The 22,677-nt window shown below is 42.0% G+C and overlaps 1 protein-coding gene across 2 annotated transcripts in view; it reads left to right on the top strand.

The window, feature by feature from the left end:
• The window catches only part of slc4a3 (solute carrier family 4 member 3), a 95,888-nt gene that overhangs the window by 3,848 nt on the left and 69,363 nt on the right, over window positions 1–22,677 (top strand). Inside the window, exons 1-2 of one of the 2 annotated variants that reach the window (XM_039818629.1) lie at window positions 3,674–3,727; window positions 13,825–14,239. In XM_039818629.1, coding sequence (XP_039674563.1) covers window positions 14,186–14,239 — 54 coding nt within the window. In that variant the 5' untranslated portion in view covers window positions 3,674–3,727; window positions 13,825–14,185. Of the gene's footprint in view, window positions 1–3,673; window positions 3,728–13,824; window positions 14,240–22,677 lie in introns of those variants that run through there. The other variant, XM_039818628.1, reaches the window with a different exon arrangement.

Genomic DNA, 22,677 nt, shown 5'->3' with positions numbered 1-22,677 from the left:
ATTAGCTTACTGGCACCAATCACAGGTTAAGGGGTCACCAAAGTTATATTTCATGTTGATGGATCAAGTAGTTATCGAGGCATCTCACTTCCAATAGTTGTTGAGATATTTAATTCTGGACCAAAGTTTTTAAAATTCAACAGTTATTTGTAGGGCTGAAACCATTCCTTGATTAACTCGAATAATTTGATTACTAAGTATCCTCGATGCAAAATGATTTGCCTCGAAGGTTTGTTTAATTAATGTTACCAACGTTGTATTGCTCACGGTGTTTCCGCACGGAGGATTATTACTGTTGGCGACACATGCCACGAAGACAAAATGAAGAAAGAGCGTAAGGGGCTAAGAGACAGGCTGGAGAAAACAGAAAGTGTCCACAGTTTGGAATCAGTTCAAACGTAATTAAAACGAAAACTCTGTAAAGTGGGTCTACTGCAAAATCCGACTAGCTTACCACGATAATAGCACGACGTCAATGCTTCAGCATGTCAACAGAAAACATGGAGTCTAACTTAATCATCCATTACACAAAGTAAATCACAGAGTCGTATGGACGATGAAACTACACCAAACACAACAACTACCAAAAACAAAGACAAGAAAATGCGAAGTGGTGACCACGATTTGATCTAAAGAGCCGACTTGTTGACTATCCCTTTGGAAAAACAGCTGATTGTTGCACACCACTCTCTCTCACTTTCTCTCTTCACAGAGAAACAGCTGATCAACGATCTACTAGCATAAGTGTAACAGAGCTGTGTAGCATTGTAATCAAATATATAAATGAAAATAGGTTAAGTATAACTAATATTTACATATAGGCCTATGTACAGATCAGTCTCAGGTTGAAACTTGTAGTTCTGAAAGTTAAGTTGCACAACTTATGGTAATGTTTATGTATGTTTAATGTATGCCGTAGTTTGAGGTTGTTATTGCATTTCAGAAAATGTTTTCTTTAAAAACAACGTAACATGGCACTTAAATGCACTTAATATGTTTAGTTTTTTGAGAGATGATATTGTAAGCAATGTAGGCAATACAAATGTTAAACCAAACTATTGTATATTATTGCTCTTCAATAAAACTAAAGTATTTCTTATCCGATTACTCGATTAATCGAATGGAATAATCGGTAGAATACTCGATTACTAAAATAATTGAAAGCTGCAGCCCTAGTTATTTGTCCTTCCAGACATAATCTAATATGCTGTTTACCATTTCATAGGGGACCATTTATTTTGTAAAAAGTACTTTTGATGAGAAACTTTCACAGTAGTGTCTGTGGATGATTCAGGGCAATAGGATTATATTTTGTTCAAAGAGATTTTGCTGTTGAATTTTTTTTTAATGTTTTTGCGGTGCTGTGAATTTTATAGGCGAGGAAGCAGAAATTTGAAGCACACTGTATTTCAAAACCTGGGTTAAACTGTTGAGTTTTTTTTGTAATTAGGATGAACTGACCCTTTTAATCGCCTTTTCTGTGTTTGGATACAATAACATTGTGAGTGTCGTAGAGAGAGGTGAGACAGTGGAACGAGTTGAAGTTGATAAATGACAAATGTTTGGTTTCCATCAGATCTACTCTTTGATCACCTCTATTGTCTTACTAAATGAATGTATGAGGAATATAGTGATGCAACGATATTTGTTTATTGTGTGTACACTCTCTGGCGTTGAGGCGTATTCCATTGTGGCACCTGTCTTCCCCATCCCGAGTCTGAAGCCTTTGTAGAACTATGACCCACAGTGTCTCTGAGTTTGCTGCCCACTTGTCTCTAAATATAGATCCATACGTCAAGAAATAGCTCGCGGCTGTGTCTGGAGTGGCTTGATCTGGCCTGGAGTGAGGGGAGTGGTTATTACCGGGCAAAGACCTGTGAATGAAGACTCTGCAGGTGGCCTCTGTTCAGACTTACTGGCCAACACGATTGCATTGTGTTTGCACAGATGGCGCTTTTGGCAGCACTGCCTGTTGATAAAAGCTGTGTGCATATATAAAAGCTGTGCATGCACGGCTCCATTAATCAGTCAGTATACCAGTAATGATCTGTGTGGTTTAACAAGTTAACTGTGGTTTGCAGTGATTGTAATCTTAACTCTCTCCTCCGTGCACTGACTGTGAAGTCCTGTCCATGCGTGTCATTATGTCCTGTGAAACTCTGCAAGATGTCTTGGCACTGATGCCAAGAGTCATTCTTTTTCAGTTTTTCTTCAAAGTTAATCACTTGTCAGTTTCTTCAACGCCATAATAACTCCCAGATGATTTACCGATTTAACGATTAGCTAACAACCTGAATCGCGCAATCAGAGTGTCTGTTGCCAATCCAGTGCAGTTGGTGAAACATTTTATGGTGAAAGCGATTGAGAAGTTTCCTCACCACCTGAGGTTTTTGCCATAGTAACTTTTTAGTGACACCATCCTAATACACACACCTGAGTAGGGGTGGGACACAATATGGATACAGCAATATATCGTTGTCCTTCTTTGTGCGATTTGATAATCGACACGCTGGCACCAAATATTGATATTTTAATCAAGGAAATAAGGCGCTCTGAATGGATTCCCCTGCTCCCAGCGCTGTTACTTCATGGCTCCTCGAGGTGGCGCTCAAACCTTTAATGAGGGAAACTTGAACATAAGTTAACTAGCTGAAGAGGAAGAGGTTTTCAACGGGATGGCGGACAGCAGTTTGAGGAAAATAACAGATCCATCCACGTTTAAGTTCAAAGTCCGGACCCATAGTTGGAATATAGTTGTGTCATTTTTAGGGCTGCTCCCTCTTAGTCGATTAGTCGACTAATCGGTAGGGTTGGGCATCGAGAACCGATTCCTACTTGGAATCGTTTAAAAAATTACGATTCCATCATGTGAATAACCACACTTCACATCAAACTGCTCCGTTTTAATTTGGTACTAGTCATTTTGCTGGTTTGTGGTTGCCAATTTAAAGTTCACCCTCCTCTTTCCCTACTTCACACTTTCCCTCCGTCTCTGTTTCTCTCGGTTTCTTTCTGTCCACATCGCCTGGCAGGCTTCTGATATAATGTGATACAGCAGAACTATGACTGCAGTCATTTCTGTTCAATTTAAGTGAGTAAGACAAGATGTAAGTTATCTTGAAAAAGAGAAATGTTCCTCTGGATACTCATGTAGAAAGGTTAATTATAGAGCATTGGTAATTGATACAATCATATAAGTAGCTTGAAGAAACTATTCAAAGAAAACTGTTCAATGGCAGTAATGGCATTATTGTGAGAGGTACCCAGGTTAAAATTGATAATCTTATTTTCCCTAGAATGGGTATTTATTTAATTTATTTTTTACCAATGATTTACCTAAATATTTTCTATTTATACGGTACCTCTGTCCTGCTGAGTCACCCTCATCATCTTTATTGTAGCCCTGTCACTCACCAGAGGTTTTGTTTTCCTTTTTTTCATGTCTGTTGGCATTCCTCAGCTGCCCCCGGCCCCCCTCATCCCCCTCTCAACACTATCAATGTCTGTCACTTCTGTTTGTCAGCGTCCCCTTCACACATTCAAAGGATAAGCCACGCAGAGCGCTCTGATTACACAGCTGGTATGAAGGGGGCGGGATTTGTGATATCACTGTTGCAGGGAGTTAGCTGGTGGTGGTGGTCTGGAGCTGGGTCAGCTTTAACCAAGGTTACACACTCCACCGGTGGCCAATCAGGATGACTCACTGGCCCTTCAGACACAATGGAAGGTAGGACGGAACATGTGCAGGCCAGGGGTTTATTAATAGGGCAAGGCAATATATCGATATTATATATCCATATCGATGTACGAGGCTAGATATCGTCTTACATTTTGGATATCGTGATATGACGTTGTAATATGACAAAGTGTTGTCTTTTCCTGGTGTTAATGGCTACATTACAGTAAAGTGATGTCATTTTCTGAACGGACCAGACTGTTCTGTTATTTGCCTTTACCCACTTAGTCATCATCATGCAGGGGGTATATTTCCTCATAGTAGGGCTGGGCAATATATCGATATAGATAGATAAGATATACTTTATTGTCCCCAAAGGGAAATTTGTTTTGGAGGTCTGTTCCGCAGCTTTACAAAGACAACACAAAATACAGAAAATAAGCATCTCTCAAACACATATTCTCCTGCAACATATATCGATATCGATATATGAGACTAGATATCGTCTTACATTTTGGATATCGTAATATCGTGATACGACAGTGTTGTGTTTTCCTGGTTTTAAAGGCTGCATTATAGTAAAGTGATGTCATTACCAGACTGTTGTAGCTGTTTTGTCCACTTAGTCATTATATCTACATTACTGATGATTAATAATCAAAAATCTCATTCTGTAAATATTGTGTGAAAGCACCAATAGTCAACACTACAATATCGTCGCAATATTGATGTTGAGGTATTTCGTCAAAAATATCGATATGTTTTTTTTTTCTCCATATCGCCCAACCTTTCGCCATAGCATATTTAAATAGCACAAATACCACTGTAGTTATTGAAAAAGTGTGAGGTGGTGGGAGTTGCTCAGAACGGATTCATCCATGGATGTGCAGGATTTGGTACATGTGCAGGCTGTTTATTGAGCTGTTGTTCCTGGAGATGCAGCACAGTGTAATAATGACACATTGTGCACAAGAATTGCCCTAAGTGCACTTCTGCATCTCCTACTTTTAATTTGTGCAGTGCCTTGTGCGTAATGTGAGCTATATGAGCCAGCTGTAAATGTCTCAGAGGGAGCAAATGATTCAGCTAAATAAAAGGGAGACAGATGCAGAGTCTCTTATTGTGACAGTGGCAAAACAGCAGCTCCAAACAGAGTGGGTCACTCGGGACTTATCAGCCATATTCCATCAATTCCCACGACTTCTTTATATACACACTATCTAATATTCATAATGCATGCTTGATAGGGCTGCACGAAATGAGGAAAATATGCGATAACATTGTTGAATATCGCGATAGCGATATTACTTGCGATAAATACACAGATATTAAAATGTACTCAGTTCTGCATTTCTGCTGCTATCAGTATTCAGCTTAAGTACAACAACTTGCTTGTTGAATTAAAAACAAACAAAAGGAAGTCATTTCCAACATTCTTTTATTGAACAAATTGAACATTGAATTGAACATAAAAGGCACCACTAAAAAAAGAACAGCAGTTACATTTCAAAGTGCCGTTTTCTCCAGATATTTTCTTTAAACTAACTCCAAACATTTCTGAGTGTCTGAGGCTTTCGCCATGTGTTTATTGCGCAAGTTGATATTGCGATGACGATAAAGAATGGATTTGATTGTGCAGCCCTAATGCTTGATTCAGTCTAATAGTGTATGCTTTTTTTTTTGTTTTGTGTCATCGTCACATGCACTGTTCTAACTTTATAATCAATGATCACAGGAGCACCACATTCTGCTATGCCCTATTCCAAAATTCTTGAGACAGACTAACTAAGTGGCAATGATAAATGACCATGGTCTTGCCTGCCCTCTCACACACTGCCCAGAATAATAGCAGACCAACAATCCTTGGCATGTTTACATGGATGAGAGGCACCTGTTTTCCTCCCCGTGTAAACCAAAATAATCAGCAGTGTCTATTTTGGCATCCCCAGGACAATTAAGCGGGCCCCAAGGTGACTTCTCCAGTTTGTTTATTCCCGTGTGTGCTACTGTGGCTTTCTAATTAGACTGATAAGTGAGGATTAAGATGAGTTAAGTGATGCCTGGATATGTTACTGAAAATACAAGACATGGACTTTGATGAGAGAAAGGTTCATTTTATCATCAGGTCGCCACCAGTAACAATTTACAATCAATCTGAAGTTAAAAGTTGCCAATTGCTAGGGCTGTGCAATTAATCGAAATTTCAATCGCGATTACAAATGGGATGAAATGTGTCAAGTCTTGAGTTTGAAAACAGAGAAGGTTTCAAGGGCGTTTATTGCAACAACAAAAAAAAAACTACCGTATTGACCCGAATATAATACGACCCTGATTATAAGACGACCCCTTCTTTTTCAAAACTCATTTTTGGAAAAATACTTTTTGAAAGCCAAATTTCATTTTAATAAAGAAGTCTGTATGAAAAAGAGCGCAGAAATTCTCTCTGCAGTCTGAAGACAAGCGCTGGCCGAGACTTGTCCTCAGCCACAAACGCAGCCCGTTTCAGCGCATCATTCGCCTGCACTACAAGCCGAGGCCGGCTTTAAACTCGATTGCGGGTATTTTTAACTCTCTGGTGATTTCCAGAGATCTCTTTCAGTCACATATTCACACACCCTGCGGTCAATCTCACGGAAGCGGCCGGTTTCGGGACCGCAGTACGTTTTTCTTTGGCTGTTTGTGCCCGGCGACGGTCTTTTTGGGCTCGCCATCTCCGTATATTACATTATGTGATGCCATATTTATTGGCTACTTGGCAGTTGTCTGAGGACTCTGCTGCGTTTATCACCATCATCTTAACGTTAATCAAAACTTCTTTGCTAACTTGGTCTACTTTTGAGCCGCTTTGTTCGGGATCGCTCACCGTGTCTCTGCATCTTACAGGCTTTCTCGCTCTGTTGGGAGTTTGGATTGACGGCTGTGGTCATGACAGGTACATTCAGTTTACCGCTATTGGGCGCCACCTGTTGTTGTGGATGTTTAAAAGTCTAGACCCCGCATATAGTACGACCTCGATTTTTCAGATATCTTCATAGGGAAAAAATATGGGATTAGTTTTGTGACTTTAATTCCAAGCAAAACTTCTCAAGTATCAAACAAAAAACACTAACTCAAGCAAAAAAATGGTCACCTCAAAGGTAAAACTTAAAACTTGCAAACAAAACATTTGTGTAGTTGTAAACTATTGGTCTTTTATTTGTTTGATATTATGTCCTTTTGTTTACAGTTCCCTCTGCTTCTTTCTCAATGATCAGTCTTTTGCTCTCTCCATCACGTTTGCAGTCATGCTCCCAGCTTTCTCCTTTGCGCTCCCTGACTTTTTGCTTGCGATTCTGACACAAACATCTCGCGTGGGCGGGTCTTACAGGGGTGCGTCCCCATTGGCTAATGAGACTTAAGGGGAAAGTTTGAGTGACAGCTCAGCCTCAGTGCAGGTAAACTAACGTTAGAGACTCAGAGTCTGGTCTGGAGGACACACAAGCCACTCCACAGGGGATTCCTACAAGATTAATAAAGTGTAAGTATTATTAATATATATATTATCTGTGATCTACGTTGCAAGCATGGTTACTAGACATTTGTTGTTTCGTTGTGTTAAGTGACTAGCTAGCTAGCTAGTAAAGCTTTTTTAAGTTAGCATTTAACATTAGCTATAGGCTACTGCTAACGTTATCTAAAACTTGTAGCCACCGGCTACCTTACTGAGCTAATAATTTACCATGGGAATCATGTATTCTTCGTGAGGCCTTACTCAATGGAGCTGTATTAATTATCGTCTTCTCTCTGTAGAGACCTGCAGGACCCGAGCAGAGCTACGATGCTCTCCCAGGTAACCTAAAGGTTAGTAACGTAGCTATATTATGGTCTATTAGGAAAAATTATTATCCAGCTAACTACTAATTGTTGTGGTTGCTATTGGCCTGATAATACACAATGCTAGGGTATTGGTTAAGTTGTACAATGTAGAAGCTGTGAATGTATTATATCTAGAGGTTGACACATACTGTACAGTACAAATGCAGTGTTAGCACTGCTTAACTGGTTCATCTTTATAGTTTTGTGCTCCTCTGTACTTTCCTAGTTATGACAAAGACTGGCTATCCTAACTCTAATTACATGTCTTCTGTTGCATTTGCAAGCAGGTCAGCATAAGGAAAATGTTCATAGTGTTTTTAAAGCCTACACATTTGCTAATGGCTACTTAAAAGCAAGTTATTTTAATTGTAAATCACACAACCTTGGACGCCTCAGTTATCAGTAAGAACTTTGTTACCATTTGATTTGTGTAAGAAACTTTGTTATAATTTTCTATTACAGCTCACATCAGGCAGCAGGCAGACCAACCAGGAGGACGTGGAGCAGCAGAGGGAGAGGAGCCTTCGGTCTCTCTGTGGAGGAAACACTGTGTGTGAAGGCTTCAAACAGCCAGGGTATAGACCAATAGTGTATGTATTGATCATATTTTGCTCAGATACTCAGTTAACACTTACAATAACCTTTTTCTTAAGTTTTCATTGGTGTACTTGTAGTTTCTTAGTCCATTGTATGTCAATATATATCCTACTACAGTATACTGTCCTGTAATTTAATTTGTGTTTACATTGTCTTACTGTAATTATATTTTAAAATGCACATAATATATAAAACATTTTTTTACATTCACCCTTGTCTGTTTGGTTCATTATATAAAACAGGAAATAAGGTTGAGACTATTATAATGCTTTATTTTTAGTCCAATATAAAACTTCACATACATAATGGATATTTGAACATATTTTGCTGGGGCCCCGGTGGTAGAAGAAGCTGGAACTCAGTGTCAGTCATTATTTGCAGTACATCACAGGTCAGGGTCAGTTTTTCATCACCAACAATACACAAACATACTGAGTAATTGGGTTATGTATATATTTCACATATTCAGTTTCACCTAAGGCAAGCTGTATTTCTCTGCTGACTTGTGTCTGCAACAACACTTCTGAGGGTGGTGCAGGAATATCACACACAACTCCTGGACGCCTGGGATCATCTGGTCTCCTGAGCTCACTGATGGCCCACCGCTCCAGTCTGGACGACAGCCTTTTCTACAGGACAGTTCTCTGAAGGGCTGGGATGTGGCTGTAGTCCTTCACTTTGAATTCTTATTGTAAAGCTTGAAGTACCTTATTGGATGATAAAAAGTGTTTGTAAATTAGCACAATAATAAATTGTTGTAATAAGCCTGCACTCTAGAAACATTTTTCTAGCTTTCTGAACACTACTGGAACACTTATTTCTGGAATATTATTGATCACACTTTCTAGATTCCTACCTCCACGTTGACTGACACATGTGTAAAGTAAGATATGGCCAGCCACCAGGACACATGCACATCACATCAAACCATAAGGATCACTAGGTAAAGTATTTGTCAAGGGCCTGGTGTGTTAGTTAAAGTACATAGTTTGGACAGTAGTAACACTATGCATTAATTCTAAATATTGTTGACATTTACAGCGTAAAAAAAAAAAAAAAAATACGTTCGAATCCTGCCATCTTAAGGTAGTGCAAAGAAAGAACAGTGTGTACAGATGGAACATTATCTAATGTATGTGTCGAACCCTATATATATTACATTCACAGCTTCTACATTGTACAACTTAACCAATACCCTAGCATTGTGTATTATCAGGCCAATAGCAACCACAACAATTAGTAGTTAGCTGGATAATAATTTTTCCTATTAGACCATAATATAGCTTACGTAACTAACTAAGGTTACCTGGGAGAGCGTAGCTCTGCTCGGTCCTGCAGGTCTCTACAGAGAGAAGACGATAATTAATACAGCTCCATTGAGTAAGGCCTCACGAAGAATACATGATTCCCATGGTAAATTATTAGCTCAGTAAGGTAGCCGGGTGGCTACAAGTTTTAGATAACGTTAGCAGTAGCCTATAGCTAATGTTAAATGCTAACTTAAAAAAGCTTTACTAGCTAGCTAGCTAGTCACTTAACACAACGAAACAACAAATGTCTAGTAACCATTCTTGCAACGTAGATCACAGATAATATATATATTAATAATACTTACACTTTATTAATCTTGTAGGAATCCCCTGTGGAGTGGCTTGTGTGTCCTCCAGACCAGACTCTGAGTATCTAACATTAGTTTACCTGCACTGAGGCTGAGCTGTCACTCAAACTTTCCCCTTAAGTCTCATTAGCCAATGGGGACGCACCCCTGTAAGACCCGCCCACGCGAGATGTTTGTGTCAGAATCGCAAGCAAAAAGTCAGGGAGCGCAAACGAGAAAGCTGGGAGCATGACTGCAAACGTGATGGAGAGAGCAAAAGACTGATCATTGAGAAAGAAGCAGAGGGAACTGTAAACAAAAGGACATAATATCAAACAAATAAAAGACCAATAGTTTACAACTACACAAATGTTTTGTTTGCAAGTTTTAAGTTTCACCTTTGAGGTGAATTTTTTTTTGCTTGAGTTAGTGTTTTTTGTTTGATACTTGAGAAGTTTTGCTTGGAATTAAAGTCACAAAACTAATCCCATAAAAAAAAACCCTGTCTTATATTCGGGTCAATACGGTAAAAGTCACTGATAAACTGGCTGGAGGCAGGTGGTGGCAGTTGAGTGCTGGCTGGCGTGGCAGATGCAGAAAGTTGTTTGCCCTGAAGAATCACTCCAGAGCCGGAGATCACTGGAACACTGGAGACTGTTCACATGGAAAAACTGAGATTAGAGGACTCAAAGAATACTACTGAACTAGCAGTCTCAAAACACAGTAGATAACGCTTCAATAACTAGGACACTAGGAACTAAGAGCCACTGCTCTCTACCGCTTGCAAGAGGATAATCTGGCAAGGAGTGGAGACTTGACCAGGCTTTTATGTGTGGAGTAGTCTATGGCAGTTTTCACACCTGTACTTTGTTTGCTTTGGTCCGAATCAGTTGGTGAGGTAGTAAACTTGGAGCGATTTGCCCTCGGTCGGTTTGGTTTGGTTTCACACCTGGAAAAATCCAAGCGTACCAAAATGCGTCATTACAAATCAGGCAAGAACGTCCAGCCCTCTTATTGGTCGGATATGTCTGGGGGCGGGAGCAAGAAAGTAAATACAGGAAGAAGGTCCTGACGCCTCCTTCGCTCTGCTCTGCCGGCGTGGCTCTCCAATTTTAGCTGCAGCTGGTTTGACCACGGAGCTACGAGTGACGGAGGGCAAGCTTGACCACAGTCTATTTCTGTGATAGAAACACTGTGAGCTGCTACAGTTTGTTGCTCTGCTGCATCGCAGATTGCTAAACACACCTGACTACAGGAGACATTAGCTCAGACTTGCGGAGTACATATTAGTTGGTGCGGTTCGAGTACGGATCACGTTCTCACCACAAACGAACTGCTCCAGAGTTCGATTGAAAGCGTACCGAGACCACCTCTTCAAGAAGGTCTCGGTACGCTGGTTTGGTCCGCTTTTGGTGCGCTCCCGAGTTCGATTGCCGCGTTCTCACCTGCCCAAACGAACCGCACCAGCGGGGCAAACAAGCTCTAGTTCGATTCAACCGAACTAAAGGCTGTGGGTGTGAAAACGCCCTATGTCGACGGCGTTTCATTTTCGGGATTGTTCCGGTGCCGCCGGAAATTACGCAAGATGTCCCTCTTTTTCGTCCGCATGTCCGTCACCTTCGCTTTCTTTGTGTTGGAATTTTAAACTCTGGTGGATTTGTGAGGACTATGGTGAACTGCTCCTCAGATCTCTGCAGGGTAAATCCAGACAGCTAGCTAGACTATCTGTCCAATCTGAGTTTTCTGTTGCACGACTAAAACAACTTTTGAACGTACACGTTCCACCAAAACAAGTTCCTTCCCGAGGCTATTTTGACTCAAGACAATTGTGTTTGGTTTAAAGAAATGCCAATAAACCTGAGCATGTTTTCTTCCATCCCGGAATGTTGTGTGGACTAGCCAGACCCTCCTCCGCAGCGCTGTGGAAGAAGGTCTGGCAATGCAAGACCATGGGCCCTATCTTGCACTCAGCGCAATTGCCTTTGTACACCGACGCATGTATCATTCCTATTTTGCACCCGACGCACAGCGGACTTCCCTCCACAGACGCACGTCGGTAAATTAGGGAATGTATTTGCGCTCCAGGGGGCGGTTCAGCGAAAAGAGGAGGCGTGTTCCGGCGCAAACGTTATGTGGTCCTATTTTGCAGTTTCAGAAAACAATTCCGCCACTGACCAGGAAAAACCTGGTCTAAAGTCAGTGGCGCTAGTCTAAAGTCAGTAGCGCGTTATTCAGATGCTATTTTAGGGGCGCATGCTTGGCCATAATGTAGCGTGTGCACAACGCGCATACACTTCTCTCATCTACAGCAGTTCCCATTTTTGAAAACCATACATAATTACAAAGAAAAATATTACTGAAAATGCGCTTCAGGTGTTTGGATAGGTCAGGAGGCACTTTACAGTACAGTCCTCAAAAAGTAGCAGCATTCTTTGTGGCTTGTTGTGTTTTACACATTTCCATGAATCATGGATGTGTTGATGACATAAATGAGGAAATATTAGAGGACTTAAGGAGACGTGATGTTGAACTACGGTGGGATTGGACACTCCGGCGGAATCTGGTGAATCTGGAGTAATGCGCGATGCGCTCCTGGTGGAGCGGGTGGATGGAGATGGAGTGGGGGGAGGAGGAAGGGGCACAACAGGAGCAGGTGGTGCGTTTGGAGGCCCACGCTCCATGGCTGCAGCAATCCTCTCCAGACTTGAGGAGATACGCCCGAGAGGCCGCAGCAACATCGCCACCCGGTCAAGACGGGCATTTGTTACTTTGCCGCATCCCGGACAGCTCCCGCTGGCGTGCGCCAGGCAAATCTGCCGTCATAATAGCAATCCGCCACGGAACAATACGCCTGCTCTTAAAGGGAATGTGAGATGACGCTCTGATTGGTTATTTTCACGTTACGCCCAAACCACACCTAGCTACTTCAGACCAACCCATTTAAGATTTGCGTCGGGCGCAAGACTCATTTATCCCGCCGGTATAATAGCAACAGCGCCCGAGATCCGCCCACAAAGCTACTTGCGTTTGGCGTTTCACACTTGCGTTTCAGATCGTTAAAATAGGGCCCTAAGGCTGCGTCTCTTAACCCTTATTTGATAGCTCCTCGACTGCTCGGTCCAACAAAAACAAACACCACCATGACAGAAAGGTCTTATATTCTTAGAAGATCTCCTGTTAAAAGTGACAACCTTCACAGTGTAATAATGAGGCACAAAAAAAAGTCTTATTCATATCAGTGCATAGTATTCTCCTTTACTCCACTGAGACACCAGAGGTAGAAAGTATCAAATCTGCAGAGGTGACATGGGTGTGACCACCACATCCTTGCTTTGAGTCCAGACAGAGGCTGTGTAGCTTGTCAACGCCCTCTCTGTCGCCATGGCAGCTTATAAAAACACCACAGGGAACATGTGGCTCATAAGAGATAATACATTTAAAATAAAAAAACACAAATGCCATCACATGGGTGTGGAGCAGCAATGAAATGCCATGCTATACAGTATCCGAGTGAGGTGCTTGGATAATTATATAATCTAGTCACACACTGATTTGCAGTTTATTTTGCAGGGATTTAAAAAATTCACATGACTATTCACGTTGTATATTTCTGTTATTATGTTATGTACACTCTGTACATATGTGTGATTGGTTTAGGGCTGCACGATATGAGGAAAATATGCGCTACGCGATAACATCGTTGAATATCGCGATAGCGATATTACCTGCGATAAATAAACCAATGAAGTGTGCCCAGTTCTGCCTTTCTGCTGCTTTCATTATTCTGCTAAAATACAACAACTTGCTTGTTGAATTTAAAACAAATGAAAGGAAATCATTTCCAACATTCTTTTATTGAACAAATTGAGCATTGAATTGAATATAAAAGGCAGCACAAAAAAAAGAATGACCGTCATGGCAGAACATTATTTAAATGCAGTTTTCTACTAATATTATGATATTGTGACAGTTGATATCACGATGACAATAAAAAAAAATCATATATTGTGCAGCCCAAGCTTGGTTACTGTCCAAGAGTTGCCCATATATTGCCCATATCAGACTTGTAACGTTGTCTCTCCTGTCCACTCTCCTGCAGGTTATGCCACCCGAAAGACTTCCTGGATCCCCAGCCGTGAAAGAGAAGGGCTGATCCCCGTCCTCCCCCAGGTTCCTGCGGCTTTGCACCCCAACTTTCCTTCCTTCCCTCTCCTGCTTATTCCCTTCTCCCAACCGCACTAACCCCCACCCGACTCCTACACCCACACCCGACCGTGCCCCCGCCCCCCCCGGTCATCCTTTACCTCACGGACTGTTGGTCCAGTCACATCCCTCTCCGCAGCGTCTCCATACCCAGGCTCTCTGTTGAGTCTTACTCCAGCCACGCTAGCCGTCTCTTCTGCAGCCCCCTGCCCTCGTCATAGAGCTAATCTCCCCCCACTGGCTGCACGCCAGGCCCCATGGCTACAGGAGGTCATGCCCCAGAGATAGATGTGTTGATCAACCTACAACAGGTAAATATTATTTTAAAGAACGTTTTTTTTTTTTTTTTTTTTTTTTTATCTTTTAGTGTGTTATATAGTTTTTTGTGTATGTAATATATGTATAAAGTACAAAAAAACAAAACACATTTCAATCCAAATGACCAATCAGAGCAGACTAGGCTTTTTGGGAAGGCGGGCCAAGAGCTCAGGCACATGGGCAGTATGAGAAACATATTATGTTTTTTCATCACATCAAAGCATGCAAACATATTCTAGTAGACCCCAAGAGTACAAATATGATCAGGGCTCGACATTAAGGCTTGTCCGCTTGTCCGGGACAAGTGGAGTTTTTGTAGGGCAAGTGGAAGAGAAATTTACTTGCCCCACTGGACAAGTTAAAACTCAAACAAAATAAAATGCCAAGTTACTTCACGTTATGTGCCACTCATTACGTCTATGTTACTGATTTGAAACAAATACATTTTTTTCCCCACAATCCGGGTCAACACACCTCTAACGTTAGACCCAGCGGCAGTGGGTCAGCGGACAGCTAACGTTAGACCCAGCGGCAGTGGGTCAGCGGACCGCTAACGTTAGACCCAGCGGCAGTGGGTCAGCGGACCGCTAACGTTAGACCCAGCGGCAGTGGGTCAGCGGACCGCTAACGTTAGACCCAGCGGCAGTTGGTCAGCGGACCGCTAACGTTAGACCCAGCGGTAGTGGGTCAGTGGACCACTAACTTTAGACCCAGCGGCAGTTGGTCAGCGGACCGCTAATGTTAGACCCAGCGGCAGTTGGTCAGCGGACCGCTAACGTTAGACCCAGCAGCAGTGGGTCAGCGGACCACTAATGTTAGACCCAGCGGTAGTGGGTCAGTGGACCACTAACTTTAGACCCAGCGGCAGTTGGTCAGCGGACCGCTAATGTTAGACCCAGCAGCAGTGGGTCAGCGGACCGCTAATGTTAGACCTAGCGGCAGTGGGTCAGCGGACCGCTAATGTTAGACCTAGCGGCAGTGGGTCAGCGGACCGCTAATGTTAGACCCAGCGGCAGTGGGTCAGCGGACCACTAATGTTAGACCCAGCGGCAGTTGGTCAGCGGACCGCTAACGTTAGACCCAGCGGCAGTTGGTCAGCGGACCGCTAACGTTAGACCCAGCAGCAGTGGGTCAGCGGACCACTAATGTTAGACCCAGCAGCAGTGGGTCAGCGGACCGCTAATGTTAGACCTAGCAGCAGTGGGTCAGCGGACCGCTAATGTTAGACCTAGCGGCAGTGGGTCAGCGGACCGCTAATGTTAGACCCAGCGGCAGTGGGTCAGCGGACCGCTAATGTTAGACCCAGCGGCAGTGGGTCAGCGGACCGCTAATGTTAGACCTAGCAGCAGTGGCTCAGCGGACCGCTAATGTTAGACCTAGCGGCAGTGGGTCAGCGGACCGCTAATGTTAGACCCAGCGGCAGTGGGTCAGCGGACCGCTAATGTTAGACCCAGCGGCAGTTGGTCAGCGGACCGCTAACGTTAGACCCAGCAGCAGTGGGTCAGCGGACCACTAATGTTAGACCCAGCAGCAGTGGGTCAGCGGACCGCTAATGTTAGACCTAGCAGCAGTGGGTCAGCGGACCGCTAATGTTAGACCCAGCGGTAGTGGGTCAGCGGACCGCTAATGTTAGACCCAGCGGTAGTGGGTCAGCGGACCGCTAACGTTAGACCCAGCAGCAGTTGGTCAGCGGACCGCTAACGTTAGACCCAGCGGCAGTTGGTCAGCGAACCACTAATGTTAGACCCAGCAGCAGTGGGTCAGCGGACTGCTAACGTTGGACGGACCACTAGCTAGCTGTTCAGCTCATTCTCTGCAAGCCAACCAGCCGGTGTTAGTTCGCTAACGTTAGCTTGCTAACTCCGCCTTAACGTTACCCCCCTCGCCACATCGTTCACAGAAAACGAGCCGAATAAAGCTGTCACTCGTGGCGATAGCAGTGTGCTTTGTCTGGATGAAGCATGAAGTTAATTTGACTCATTTAGCGGCTACTACTCCGCTGCTCGTTTGTCCGTCAGTTATTGTAAAACCTCATCTCCGCGACTTGCCGGATTAAATATCAGGTAATAATCCACTGTAAAGTAGCTACACCTTTTAAAGGATCCCTTGGTAAATCAGCCTCTGCTGGGTAGAAAGTGAAATTGTAGAAAAAAAGAAAAACAAACCTCAACACCAACATTTAGTGGCAAAATCCATTGTTATGTCTGCAAAATTATTTTAGATAGAGAGTATAAGTTCAAGTCCCCACTACCTATGGCAGTGTTTCTCAACGGGGGCGGTACCGCCCCCCAGGGGGCGTTCAGAAGATGATGGGGGGCGTTGGAAGCAATATTTTGGAAAGGGGGGCGTTGAGGTGCCGTTGGGGGGCGTTTGTTTGAAAGCTAGTTTAAACCAAAGATTCACAATAACAATACATGTTTACACTTAAAAACTACTAAAGAATAAGTAGTCTGCAACATTAAAAGCTGCCAGTTTACAGCACTGCGACTGGACCAGACGGGTATCTTCTCTGTGCTTCTGTCAGCTTTGTTTGGTGCAGCTCCGTGCTGCCTTCATGGAAACGGGCCGTCAGAGTATCGTCTTAAATGAGCTCTGTAGCTACTACGTGAAGCTGCGTTCAGATAAAGAAAAAAGGAACGCTGACGACGTCCTGTTGTATTCTTTAACCCCCCCCCTCCCCAATGTAGCACACCACAGTAACAGTTTTTCGTCAGATGGTTTACACAACGTTTCCTACTGTACCTGAATGCAGCTTCATTTCACGGAGAAAGAGAGAAAGAAAAGAGACGTGCGAGAGAAATCGACTGTGCTTTGTTGTTTGGCAAACAGTCAGCTGTTCCATAAACCCGCGGGCAGTTCAGGGCTTATATTTGGTGTTTTAAAACTTTCTTATGGAAGCGATAGAGGAAGTGATGTCACTGTTTACTGTACGGGACTCTCACACCTCCACAAAACACAGCGCGATGTGGGGGTGCGTTTTCTCCAAACGTTTTTTTCTGCTATTTACTCCCAAGACAGGCGATAGCAAACCTAGACTCTTCTAAGCATTAAAAAACGCCTCTCACTAACTTTCAAAGGTTGTAAACTTATGTCCATTCGGCAGTAGGTGTCGTTCTTCAAGTCGTTTGTCATCACCAAAATACGTGTGTGTGTGTGTGGTATAGTGCTGGCGCGTTCCTCTGCTTTACCCCTTGATAAGTGCCAGCTTGTTTTCCGTTGGCACAATTCGATTTTAGATTTGAATGAAAAATAGATTTGATTGTTAAATTGCTAGCTGTTTCTGATTGGCTACTGTTAGTGTTTGTAATAATAATAACAATAATAATAATAAGTATAATACATTTTATTTAAAGCTAATTTCATGACACCCAAGGTCACTTCAAATTATAGTCCTCTTCTAAAGGTGCTGAGGTTCACACCATGCAGCAGGTCTTTTGATAATACCTATTTATAGTTTGAATGTTACATATCTAGTCGTTCTGATTGGCTGCTGTTATTTAATTTGAATGTCAAATGGTTGCATTTGACATTTAAAAAAACCTGTAAATATCTATAATTTCTATTCATGTGTTGATTGTCATTCAATGATTTGATTTTTTTATTATTTTTGATAACAATAGTAACAACAATAATAGGCCTATATTAGGGCGTAATCATTAATATTCGGGTCATTTAGCCTACATAATATTTGATGGGGGGCGTTAGGGACCTGGATAATGGATAGGGGGGCGCTGGCACAAAAAAGGTTGAGAACCACTGACCTATGGTGATAGGCCTACACTGCACACCGGTGTGAAACATATTACTTTGTATTATGGAGTCTGGAGATCCTTTTTTCTTGTTGAAGGGGAAATCTATTGTTGGGACACGTTTGTTTCTACTGTTTCAACTGAATTTTATTAATGTTGATAGTGTTTGGATGCTTTCAACGGTTTGTTCGAATTCTGCATTAGCAAAACACAAAACTCTCTCCCTTGTTCCGCCTAGCTACGCCCCGCCCCCCCCACTCGAAACCATCAGTTGCAAGCACCTCTGACCCCAGAGTCTATCAGTTTTTAGTTTTTTTTGGTCCATATGCAGTTAATGACCTGCATATTCCGCAAAGTAGAGGAAGAGAATACCATTGCAGTATTGAATAATTGGAGCCCAGATGCAATTTTGTAATTTTCTAAATTTCTGATCCTCTGAATAAAAACCGAAAATTGGAAAAACAGGTTAAACATCCAATTTTTTTATTTGTCAAGGCGGAAAAAAGTGAAAAATTTGATATTTTAACCCATTTTTCTGTTTTTCCAAATGTCCGTTTGTGCTTAGAAAATTGAACTGATAAGCGTTACACTGACCCTTTTACAGTTTTTATCCAGTTCTATTCAAGGAGGGTTGTTTCTGCTAGCCACCCACAACGTTACTGCCGCATCGCTTCCTGATTTCCCAAATTACGGAGCCGCCCGAGGCCCAAATCACTAAGAGCGTGTATGGGTTAATCCTGCGTCAAAAAATGATTGCCGTTAAAAAAGGATTGTGCATATTGTGAAACATTTCTTAAACTTGAACTGTTATAAGCTAGGTATAGCAAACCACAAGCTCCTCTTTTGTTTAACCCAGAGCGGGTCCATTCTGAGCTGGAGAGATTCTGTTGCCTTTTGGCCAGCAGCCCTCTCAAAGGTTAACTATCCAGCACCGGGCTTTGAGTGGCATAAACTTGTGATAAAGCCAACAGCTTTCAGTTTGATTTGAATTGCCCTAATTAGGCCGAGAGCTCTCACAAGCAACTAAGAGATTAGGAACAGTGACAGAGTCCCTGTGGCAAGTAAGGTAACATGGGCTCCTCCAGTTGTGTTTGGGTTGATTTAGTCCTGTTGATTTCCTTCGTGGATTTTGTTATGGAAAGTGTATAGAAAGTGGGATAGAACGTGTATAGAGGAATACACTAAATGGGAGAATTTCTTTGTTTGGTTGTGTGTTTTTCTTTTAAATTCACAAAAATCAATGAGCATGTGCATATTCAAAGGAATAGTTTGACATTCTGGGCTATTTTGCTTTCTTGCCGAAAGTTTGATGAGAAGATCCATTCCTGTAAAATATAGATTTAGAGCCAAGAGGCAATACGCATATCTTAGCAAAAGGACTGAAAACAGGGAACACAGCTAGCTCTCTCCAAAGTTCATATTTTTGTATTTTCTAAAATGTCAAACTATGCCTTAAACAGAAACTCAAGAGCAAAAGAAAAATATGGTTATGCTGTCTTGGCTATATCAGTTAACACACATACATTTGTGAAACTGGATTCATACAGCAAGCATTTTGTGGTAGCCTATTTAAAACCACTGAATGCAAATATATATATATATATATATATATATATATATATATATATATATATATATATGATTTGTCCTTTTCAGCTGGCAGTTCTGTTTTGCATTATGGGATAGAGAAGTCAGGAAAGTGAAGGAGGGTTAATAATTCATTTTGGAAAGTGACTGAAGTCTTAAGGATGGAAAAAATGAATATGCAAATGCAGACTGCTGAGAAGTGCAGAGTCTGACTTTGCAGGAAAAAAACTACTCCGCCCAAAAATATCTGAGGAGAGAAATGTGGACAATGTGTGTGTAGCAGATGCCGACCTTACTATGTCAACTGGTACAATGGAGTCTCAGTGAGCCTGTGAAAGAGTCCTTTATAGCTAGAGTAGGTGGCCTTTTTAGTAGACATCAATGCTGCCAGTGTGGCTGGATGCTTGAGATTGAGAAGTGGAATTAGAAGAAAAGACTTAGTAAGATCGGTTGACAGATTGTTACGAGAAAATGCTTTGCGTCTGTTATTTCTTAGCTGCGAAATTTCTCAAACACTAATTTCACATTTTCACACCAATCAGCTGCCAAATAGCTTGTGTATTATAGGCCACTGTGCAATGCCAGAAATGATATGCTTAAACAGAATTTGTTGGATGTGGCGTTTCCTGTTTCCCAGCTGGATCTGATATTTCTAAAAGAAGCATTTGGGTGTAGCTGTTCTCTAACCCTGAGGCTAGTGCTGCCCTTTGAAACAGTTTTTGTATCATGAATGTCAAACAAAGGGCCTGTTTCACTTCGTTTGGATGCCAACTTTTGATATGCCTGATGTTTTAAAATTAGTTTTCCCAGATATTGCTAAACCAATATGTTCACACAAGCTAGTAACGAGCTGCAATGTAAAGTTAATGGGCGCTTGTTTTGCCACTGACATGCTCAGATTATTTTTGAAATCGCTATCGGCAAACCGACCAGACATTTTATCATTGTAAAATACACTTCATTCAAAGTCGACAGAAACAAAATACCGCTCTGGTTTGGTTGAAATAAACCCCTAATTCACCCATTTACACGTGGAAATAAATGCTGGCTACATACACGCTAAAAGTATTGTTTATTGACATGTAGTCTGGTGAGTTTGGCAATGACGTTTTGGAGCTGTTTCATGTTAAACAAAAAGGATATCACTCTTTTTTTTTTTTAGAAGATTTTTTAGGCATTTTAGGCCTTTTTTTCACAGGACAGCTGAAGACATGAGAGTGGCGTGAGAGGGGGTATGACATGCAGCAAAGGGCCGCAGGGCGGAGTCAAACCTGCGGCCGCTGCGTCGAGGAGTAAACCTCTATATATGGGCACCTGCTCTACCAACTGAGCTGTCTGGGCGCCCAGGATCTCACTCAAGAAAAAGGTCTATATTTGTATGGATCATTTCCATAATGTTGTCAGACACTTACTTTTCACAATAATAATCGGAGTTTGTCAGTGGCAAAAACAACACTTTTAGTGGACGGAAATTGACAGGGCACATTTGCCCTATAGGATGACATTGCAGCCCGGTATGCGGCTGCCAGTCACAGCGTTCTTGCTTATTCTCGCTACTGGAGAAATTCTAGAGATTTTTGTTCACATCATCGCGTGCACACCAATGCATGGGAAAATATGGTCCACGTTGAAAAATACCGAAATTACCCTTTTAAAATATAAAAAATATAGCTTCTTTTTTTGATTTTAAGGAATATAATTCCCTCCCTCAAGAGTATAATGAATAAAAAGCAGCACAGACATGCCTTTTAAGACTGAATTGTTCTCTCCAGCATCTCAACACAGGGATGAGTCAAACATGGTTGTGTGGAAAATGCTCATGTCCTGCATAGCTGAATGCTTTCTATCTGTTATTCAAGTGGAACAGATTAGACTGTGTTTTCAGGGGAAAAGATCTCTGCCAACTAAGGAAGTGATGTGTCATTACATACAGTGGGGACCATGGCATCCACAGTGTTCATCCCATATTGTGACACTGAAGGAAATAATAGGCTGAATGCTTGGCTACGTAAGTGGACACTTCAATTTCCTTCCTTCAATTACTCATGCACTATGTACTTAAAACACAACACACACACACACACACACACACACAAACAAAAAAAAAAAAAAAAAAAAAAAAAAATTTTTACCAAAAAAAACACACAAAAAAAACCCAAGGGGGGAGATTTTTTCGTGACCTGTCATTGATGTCGCTGTGAACTTTGGCCATTTTAACTTTTTTTTAAGGTAATTTGGTGTGAGGGTATCTGCGTATGGAGGATATTAAAACAAACTCCTGTAACCCAGCTGAGTGTGGGTTACCACAGAAACATCACCAGCTGCCAGCTGACGTTAGCTGCAGTTTTTTGAAGAGCTCCTCGTATGGATGATATTAGCTTTAGTCTCCGCATGCGTATTCTAAAGGTCCTATATTTTAAGAAGTCTTTTTGATTATAAAGCAGGTCGAGGTGCTAATTAAATACTGGGAAAATATCTAAACGCTCAATCCACAGAGCAATGCACCTGTGAAACTGTGCTTTTAAAAGAGCCGTCAGGGCATCCGTACGGTTGTGATGTCACAACTCTACTATATATAGGTAGAAAGTGCTGCTACAGTGCCGTTACGGTCATTCCCCGGCTGCAATGACAGTGCAGAGACACTGAGAGTGCAGATGCAGGAGACCCGGACATGCTGACCAATCAGAGCAGACTGGGCTTTTTCGGGAGTGGGGCTTAAAGAGACAGACGCTAAAACAGGGGAATACAGGTATATTCAGACAGACAGTATGAGAAAAATAATGTGTTTTTCGAGCATTAAAGCAAGTACACATGTTCTAGTGGAAACCCAAAATACATCTATGAACCTGAAAATGAGCATAATACAGATTAGTATTTTTAATTTTGATGGAGATCACAAAGTTTTCAAAGAGACCAGATACTGTATATCAGGCTGAATGTTGGGTAATGTGTATAACAATGGCCAAAGAATCTACAATATTTCCATTTGATGAAGTCATGCAGCTGTAAGGAACGTGTTTAAATCTTGAGTGTTAACATCATGACGCTTCAATGAAGAGCTCAAACATACAGAATATATACAATACTGTCAGACA

Source organism: Perca fluviatilis, chromosome 12 (genome assembly GCF_010015445.1).
Source record: "Perca fluviatilis chromosome 12, GENO_Pfluv_1.0, whole genome shotgun sequence".
Taxonomy (NCBI): Eukaryota; Metazoa; Chordata; class Actinopteri; order Perciformes; family Percidae; genus Perca; species Perca fluviatilis.
The sequence above is the reverse complement of the archived record's forward strand: the minus strand, read 5'-3'. Positions and strand labels throughout refer to the sequence as shown.